The sequence below is a fragment of the Corylus avellana genome, chromosome ca5, assembly GCF_901000735.1.
Source record: "Corylus avellana chromosome ca5, CavTom2PMs-1.0".
In the NCBI taxonomy this organism is placed as follows: domain Eukaryota; kingdom Viridiplantae; phylum Streptophyta; class Magnoliopsida; order Fagales; family Betulaceae; genus Corylus; species Corylus avellana.
The window spans coordinates 21,600,772-21,609,460 of record NC_081545.1 but is presented as its reverse complement, the minus strand read 5'-3'; the positions used below and the strand labels follow the sequence as shown (position 1 = coordinate 21,609,460).

At 34.0% G+C, this 8,689-nt stretch overlaps 2 protein-coding genes across 2 annotated transcripts in view; both read left to right on the top strand.

The window, feature by feature from the left end:
• Positions 1 to 5,409: 5,409 nt before the first annotated feature.
• On the top strand, positions 5,410 to 6,967 carry LOC132182781 (patatin-like protein 7). Its single transcript, XM_059596119.1, has 2 exons — positions 5,410 to 6,321; positions 6,416 to 6,967. The coding sequence occupies exons 1-2, from the start codon at positions 5,452 to 5,454 to the stop codon at positions 6,767 to 6,769; spliced, it is 1,224 nt and encodes a 407-aa protein (XP_059452102.1). The 5' UTR covers positions 5,410 to 5,451; the 3' UTR covers positions 6,770 to 6,967.
• Positions 6,968 to 7,801: 834 nt separating this feature from the next.
• Positions 7,802 to 8,689, top strand: part of LOC132181940 (disease resistance protein RML1A-like) — a 3,232-nt gene continuing 2,344 nt past the window's right edge. Inside the window, exon 1 of the mRNA XM_059595163.1 lies at positions 7,802 to 8,020. Within this exon, the coding sequence (XP_059451146.1) occupies positions 7,802 to 8,020 (219 nt within the window). The remainder of the gene's footprint in view (positions 8,021 to 8,689) is intronic.

The following is an 8,689-nucleotide window of genomic DNA, read 5'->3' as shown; positions in this document are numbered from 1 at the left end:
CAAAATGAAAGCAATGGTTATTCTACAAGCTATGAGAACTAGAGACAGAAGCCACAACTAGAAAAGGAGTGGAACAAGTGAACTTAGCACATTAGCATGATTTGATTTTCCTTTTACTTTCTATCATAAGATTTGAAGTTTAAATTTGAAGTTTTATTAGATGAGTTGTAATAATATTAGGAGACTATGATGAATTATTAATATTTTAGTTTACGGAATGTTTATAACCTCATGAGAAATGCATAATATTATCTTCTTACGAAAAGATAGTGTTACATAACCCGGCATGAAAAAGAAGCGTAGTGCCGCGAACATCAAACCGGAGTGTTGTGGACATATTTTGAGCTCTAACCCTCTATTTTTCATTTTTTTATTTTTAAGAGCCATATCAACTAATTCAGCCCTATAAAAATATTCTTCAACATTGTCGCCTAGGAATGACAGCGCATACAATGAATGGTCGTCCGTACCTTGCTCCTTTCCGTCTTTCTTTGCCTTGTTTGTCCCTTTGTCACACGTGTGAGTATCTTTGTTTATTATGGAGGGAAAAAAGTTTGAAGTAGTTTGTCATCATCCGGGCAGAACACACCTTATATTATTAATATTATATGCAGAAAATAAACAATTATATTATGATTATGATTATGATTATGATTATGATTATGATTATGATTAAATAGTGTAAACTATTCTATATATATAAAAAGATTATTCCCTTCTATCCACGTACAGTGCCATACCATCAGACAAGGTAAACTATTTAAACTCATAAAACCCACTTGGAACAAATGAATTAATATTTTAACTAACCAGATGGAAAATAAACAAATGATTAAACGCCTAACCACATAATTAAGAAACCATCGAAATTGCCTGGTTGAAAAGCATGTTAAAAGTTAAGGTGGTTGGTTCGACAAGAATGCGTGGTGGTCCTGTTTCTGAATTAAAGCCAAAGTCTATATATCTTACCTACCGCTCGATTTGGCGGTGTCCCCAGATGGGCCGGCATGGTCTACTGGACAAAATATCGGCTTTTCCAGATTCGGTATTTCTTTTCGATCGGCGTCAGAGACATGCACTTGGGCGTCGGTGATGTGCCAGGAAACCCTCACGAAGCTCTCTTCAAAGTTCAAAGTCGTGTGGGATCGATGATTGTCTTTTTAGTATGGATTTTGGTACAGAATTAATGTATCCAATTTTATTTTATTTAATAATGACAACATGTTTTCAACAAGAAACTCATCTCTCTAATTAATTATCAGTTTATGATTTTGCTATCTCAGATTAATTAATTAAGTTTATAATATATTATCATGAAAATTTACAATATGACTCAACGGTAATAAATAAGTAATTTTAGAAGTCACTCTTGTGTCACTTTTATATTACTCTAAGAATACAGTGACTTATAACAGATATGAGAATGCTCTTGCACACGTTCTCTCACTGGAAGGTTGACTATGGGGCTAACTTTGCAACTCATGGGTTAGCAAAGGTGGCTGCACGGTAGGGTTTGAATAGGATGTGGTTGGGAGAGATTCCAGATTGTATCTCTGATATTATTCGGATAAAACCATCTGCTTTATCTTTTTTTTTTATTGATTAACATATACGAAAACGAATACGTTTTTTTTTTAAAAAAAAAAAAAGGAAAAAATAATTGACTTTTAAAAGTATCATTTGATCAAAATTCAATAATGATCAATTATAAGGTCAATAATAATTTTAGAAGTCACATCATTTTAAGAGTGACTTTTAGCATTAGCCGTAGTAAATTGACCTCTCAAAACCATTTCTAGGATTCAACCAATTTTTGTGTCCATTTAAGAGTTGATTGAACCCAAAAAAAAATAAATAAATAAAGGGCAAAATTGATTGAACTTACTCTCACAACATTTCCTATTGCTGCGGCTACAACTTGAAGAAGCTAATAAATGAAACCAAATTTGGTACATAAGCTCGCGTGTGTCCAATTTTATATTATTCGGATAAAACAATTTGCTCTATCTTTTTTATTGATTAATATATACAAAAATGAATACTTTTTTTTAAAAAAAAATAATAATAAAGAAAGAATGGGGCGTTTTTTAAAATTATCATTTGATCAAAATTTAATAATAATCAATTACAAGGCCAATAATAATTTTAGAAGCCATATCATTTTTAGAGTGATACAAAAATAACTTCTAACATTACTCGTAGTAAATTGACCTCTCCAAAACATTCTAGGATTCAACCAATTTTTGTGTCCATTTAATAGTTTTGACTTTCCAAAGAAACCCAAAAAAAGAAAAAGAAAAAGAAAAAAAAAAGAAAAGGACAAAATTGGTTGAACTTACTCTCCTAGCTTTCCTATTGCTGCGGCCACAACTTGAAGAAGGTACATAATGAAACCAAATTTGGTATATAAGCTCACGTGTAAATCGAATTTTTTTTAATTCAAAGAAATGGAAGTTGCTCCTTCTTTGTCACAGCTAAGCAGAATGGTACTTTGCATTTGGTATGTACGGGTCCCCGGACAACTGTATTGACAGCGTCAACACCTTAGATATTTTATTTGCAGTTTCAAGTGTACGAAAATCTGAAAGATATCCTCATTTATTTTCATATAGTACACTCTCATTTTTTTCACACCTTTTTTTTTTTTTTTTTTTTTTTAATATTATTGAATTTGAAAAAAATCAGTGGCAGAATCACTTGAGGCTTTGGGCCGACACTTCAGTTTTTTTTTTTTTTTCCTGTTTTCCTACCCAAGTCCCAAAAAAAAAAAAAAAAACCCTTAATATGAATTTTCTAGCTCCGCCACTCAATAAAATCATCTTAATTGAACACACCAACATACATGGGCGCTCGGAAAGTCACCACATGGGTGTTGGAAGCCACTCCTATGGTGGGTTTGGGGTGAAAACCCCACCATTGGCCATGCTTTAATTTTGTTTTAGATTTGATTTTTTAATTAAATTAATATAGTGAGGTGGAAAAAAAGTTGAAAATGAATGACAGACGTTAGTCACACTAAACATTTGAAAGAAAATAAAACGGAATAACTTATGACATTTTTTTCGATTGACTCAAGGACTAAAAATTCAAAAAAAGAAAAAAAATTAGGGTCTTTTTTGTTTTCATGCGTTAACTCCGAAATTTATTAGAAACTTTTCCTTTTAAAAATCACTTAAAGGAATGTGAAAATAAGTGTGAAAAAAATAAGAATAAATGTAACCAATCTTACGTGAAACTATATGCGAGTTAGAGGTGGACTCAAGTGTAGCCTTGGGCCGTAGTCTCCCAAAATATTATAATTTTTCCTAATTTTTTTTTAAATAAATATACCCTTCAAAATTTATTTTACCCTCCAAGAAATATTATTATTTAGTTTTACTAATTTAATCTAAAATTCTAATTTAGCCTTTAGCATAAGCCTTATTTGTTTGGATAGATGGTTGAACAAGTGAGAGTTTAAACTATCTCAACACGTATCCAAACAAGTGAGGCTAACTCATACTTAGGAATGACTATTCTTATTTGTGTCTTGAGCTTAGGTTATGTTGATTCTAACCCATTTAATTAAACATGTTAAACTCTTCGATTCTAATACGTTAATTTTGTGTTGAATTCATATGTCGTGTAAAAAATTGATAATGCTAAATGTTATATGTCGGGTTCAAATCATGTCGAGGCATGAATTTATGTGAACTTTAATTCAATTTATTAATTAAAAAATATTAAATTTATCAACTCAAATCTATTAATTTTAAAAAAAAACTTTGTATTAAATACATAAATTGTGTAATTCTCATGGTAGATATTTGTGAATAATGCTATAAATCTCTTTTATGTTTCTTTTGAATTCTTACAAAAATAATGTGATTATTAAAATTATCATTGAATTTATAATTAATTATTATTGTATTTTAATAGGTATATTATTCTTAGAAAAACTCATAAACAAAAAAAATTCAAGAAAGAGTTTTAAAATTATTCGAAACTTTTACATAATCTATCAAGTTGTTGACATAATGCACTGAAATATCAAATCAGGATCCGTGGCTGACTAGTGGTAGTAGAAATAAAGAGAAATAAAAAAGAAGATATTTGGCATTAAATGTGTGTACAACCGTACAAGAAAAAGACATTTTAGCCTCTGTACGATAACCCACAGCATCTTATGAGGCCCTACTTGGATCTTTCGGAAGCTTTGAGCTGATGTTTCTCTTTCACGTTGGTAACAAATAAATGGACGTTATTCATCGAAAATCAATCATATTAAAATTTACACCAGCGGGAGGGAGCTACTTTCCGCTCCAATCTTTCCCTCTCCTTTTGATTTTTTCTTTATTTTTGTAGGTGTTTTCTGACTAGATCAATAACTTTAACATCTTTGCTATGCATTTGTTTATTTTTCACTGTGTTGTGTCATTTATTTCTTTTTCCGCCGTTGTTAATCGTTGATTGTTTGTTTGTATTTTTTATTTTAAATAAGAGGTATTTACCCTTTAGATCTGCCCTTACGAGTGAAAATGAATAATTAGATGTGGATAATCATTTCTTATATTCTGGATAATTAGGTGTGTAGGATTATCTCTTACGGTCAGTTTAAATAAATTTTGTTAAGAAATTTGATTACCCATATTTTATATCTAGTATGTTGCTCGGAGCACATCTGCTTTTTAACTGTATTTATTCATGGGTTAGCGAAAGATTAAAGTTATAGATATCACTTTATTGTAAGAATTTTTATTTCTATCTATGACTTTGTAACCTCATTGCTTTTGTGCTTAAAGAACTTTTTGCTGTACTCTATAAAAGCTTTTCACCAATGACGAGATGTTGGATACTGGGTCCCAATATATCTATATCTTGGATCTTCATCTCCTTTTCATAATTTTGCTTTTTCATGAGGGTCATCAGATGAAGAAAGCTAATTTGGCAAGTTTTGCAGATGTTAGCATGTTGTTCCCTATCTACGAAGGAATCAAATAAAAGGAAAGAGATCCTCTCGATCTCCTGAGTGTATATAGGATAAATCTGAAAAATTATAAGGATCCAAGTGCTTAAGACAAAGAAAGAAAAGTGATTAAAAAAAAAAAAATGTTATAATTGTATTGTTTTTTATTTTTTATTTTTTAACATATAATTGTATTGTTGTAACCTCCTCTAAAAGCACCAAAACCTACCGTTTTTATTTTTATTTTTTTAAAGAAAAAAAGATATAATAAACAAAACAATCATGTAAACTTGGTGTCGGCTACTAATAAATATTGAATATTCCCATGGTTATAAGCGTCAAAACCATTTCATGGGACAAAAACACACACGCGTAATGCCCTGTGCACGTACATGTGTTCCCTATATAAAGGCAGCCCAGGGCCTCCCCATGGCAATTCATTCTATTTCTTCTCCACAGCAGCAGCTCTCTCTCATAAATTTTAATATATCAAATTGCGAAGAGAAATGGCGGCAGTGCTTAATATTGACGTCGACAAACTTACCTACGAAATCTTCTCCGTCCTCGAGAACAATTTCCTCTTCGGCGGCTACGATCCAAAGCTCTCCCAACACTTGAAATCAACGCCGTCCTCCAAGGTCAGGATCCTCTCCATCGACGGCCGCGGCGCCACCGACGGCATCCTAGCCGCCACTTCCCTCGCCCGCCTCGAGGCCACCCTCCGCCGCATATCCGCCAACCCCGATGCCCGCATTGCTGACTTTTTCGACGTCGTGGCCGGATCCGGCGCCGGCGGCATCCTCGCCGCCGTTCTCTTCACTCGCGGCAAAGACGGCGCCCCATTGCTCACCGCCGACCAGGCCCTCAAGTTCCTCGTCCGGAACCGTCGTAAGATCTTCCCGTCCTCGCCGTCGGGGGTTTTAGGGCGGTTTATCCGGCCGGCGAAGGCGGAGAGGCTCTTCCGTAAAACATTCGGAGAATCCACTCTGAAGGACACTTTGAAGTCGGTTCTGATACCCTGCCACGACCTGTCCACGAACGCGCCGCTTCTCTTCTCCCGCGCGGATGCCCTGGAAATGGACGGCTACGATTTCAAGATGAGGGACGTGTGCGCTGCCACCTCGGCGGTGAGGCCCGTGGAGATAGCGTCGGTAGACCGGAGGACGAGGTTGGTGGCCGTGAGCGGTGAAATCGCGATGAACAATCCAACGGCTGCGGCAATTACGCACGTGCTACATAACAAGTTGGAATTTCCACTTTGTAAGGGAGTGGAGGATCTGCTGGTTGTGTCCTTGGGAAACGGAGTGTCTGAATGTGGTATTGGAAGTCCGCCCGCTGGCCTTGTAGGCATTGCCGGAGAAGGAGCTGCTGACATGGTACGAAATATAATTGTATTTTCAACGAATCTTTTTTATATATATATTAGATAATTGTATTTATTTAATCTTGATTTTACAAACGTACGTACAGGTGGATCAAGTAGTTTCACTGGCGTTTGGTGAGTGTCGGACAAGTAATTATGTTCGGATTCAGGGAAATGGCAGTCTAGGTAAAAAGCATGTTGGGGATGAGGATATATTGGGAATCACAGAAAATATGTTGGCACAGAAAAATGTGGAGTCTGTTTTATTTAAAGGGAGGAAGATGGGCGAGAGCACAAATATGGAGAAGCTAGAATTGTTTGGTGGACAAGTGATAAAAGACGAAGAGAGGAGAAAAAGCAGCATTTTGGGAACCGTGGCGCTGAAGCAAACATCGCCTTCCCCAAGAACGTCTTCTGCAACTACTCTATCAACTCTATCTTCCTCCTCCTCCTCCTTGTGAAATCAGCTGATTTCATTGTTTTTTCTTTTCATCTATGTATATACACATGATATGGTTTTTCCAAAATTATATTAAGCCAAAGATTGCTACTTTTTCTTTTTGGGCTTTGGGTAGTTTGCATTTTCACTTAATTGGGGTGATTTGGAATGTTCCAGCTCCACCTTGAATCAAGAATAGCAAAGTTTCATGAAACTGTTGAAGCTATTTTAAAGTGTATTTGAATAGAGAAGCAAATCGTAACTTGGTTCTATAATTTTTTAGAAAATCTACACTTAGAAATGCTCCTATAAACATCCCTACCAACTAGCTAGCTAGAAGATGGTGTCAATATATCTATTTGATAAATGCTACATATATTTTAAGTGTTCACTCTCAAATTTACTCATTTATGCAACAAGTAAAAATGATTTTTTATTTTATTTTATCAAATGATAATTTTTATTATCACATTAGAAAGTGAGCACTTGAAAGTATATGTACTACTCTAACTATTTTGACCGGCAGATGATGAAACAAGAATTGATACAAAGATTTTATGAGTATTTCAACAAATTTATGTAATTTTTAAAGGGAAAAATATAAAAAAGCCACTTAAACTATCAGCCGTTTGCAATATACCTTCCAATGTTCAAAATGTACTAATTAAAATAGCCTCCAAAACTGCTAAAATGTATCAAAAAGGTCACTTATTTTTTTATATTCCTATAATACCCCCATTTTTTAACAAATAAAATAATGAAATAATTGTAAAAAAAAAATTAAAATACAAAAAAACCAATGGGTGAATAAATACAAAAGAAAATATGATGTGGAACAAAAAACCCAGGTACCACGCCATGTGACGCCCACGTATAAAAGTGATGTGGCGTTCCGTTAAAAAACTTAACGGAATCTTGACAGAGGTACCAAATGAGTTTATTGGCTAACCATAGGTACCATTTGTGATATTTTTCAAAATCTAGGGCTATTTGATTTTGGTGCAAACTACAAGTAGTGGAATAGTATTTAACCCAAACAAATATTACAAGAGGAATGGACATAATTAAAGAAAAATTTTGCTTTAAACAAGTTTTAATTGTTCTTGACGATGTAGATGATTTGGACCAACTTTATTCCCTGGTGGAAAATCGTAATTGGTTTGGATTGGGAAGTAAAATCATCATAACCACTAGGAATGTGCAACTGCTAAATGTTCTTGGAGTGGATCAGATACTTTATGCTCAAGGGCTTCCTCTACCACAAAATATAGAGGTAAGTATTTGTTGGATGAAATCTATAATTGTCACATGCATGTTGGAAATATATAATCGAATTTCTATGTATAGGAGATTTGGAAACCATTCCAGCAAAGTTGTCGCATGTTTGCAGGGCTTAAGGAGTATATTCAGACCTTCTCTAACCCGGTAAATATGCAACACACTTACAGTTACAGCCAAACCACTTTTTTTCTTACCATGGAATAGTTTGTTGGATGAATTGGATTAATTGGATGTAAATGTAGAAATTGGATTGAATTGAATTGAAATGTATTGGATAATTTAAATGTAGATATTGGATTGAATTGAATTGAATTGAATGTATTGGATAATGTAAATGTAGATATTGGATTGAATTGAATTGAATGTATTGGATATTGAATGCATTTGATGTATTGGATATTTGATATATATTGAATGTAGGGTTAAATACTAAATACCCCCCCTCCCCCGAGGTTTCATAACTTCTTTTTTTTTTTTTTTCCCTAGGGTTTCATTTTTATCACAGGAGGTCTTTGTGATTTTGATAATAGACCAAATTAGTCATTCTGTCAGTTGACCGTTAGTTGACTTAACTAAATTCCACGTGGACCAATCAAATGTTGACACGTGGCACCCACTTAATTTAATTTATTTATTTTTTTATTTTTAAAAAAGGAAAAAT

Excerpts from the sequence above, each read along its gene's own strand:
- LOC132182781 (XM_059596119.1), top strand. The coding sequence starts at position 5,452 with ATGGCGGCAGTGCTTAATATTGACGTCGACAAACTTACCTACGAAATC. Across the intron at positions 6,322-6,415 it reads GAGAAGGAGCTGCTGACATG|GTGGATCAAGTAGTTTCACT; the intron begins GTACGAAATATA and ends ACGTACGTACAG.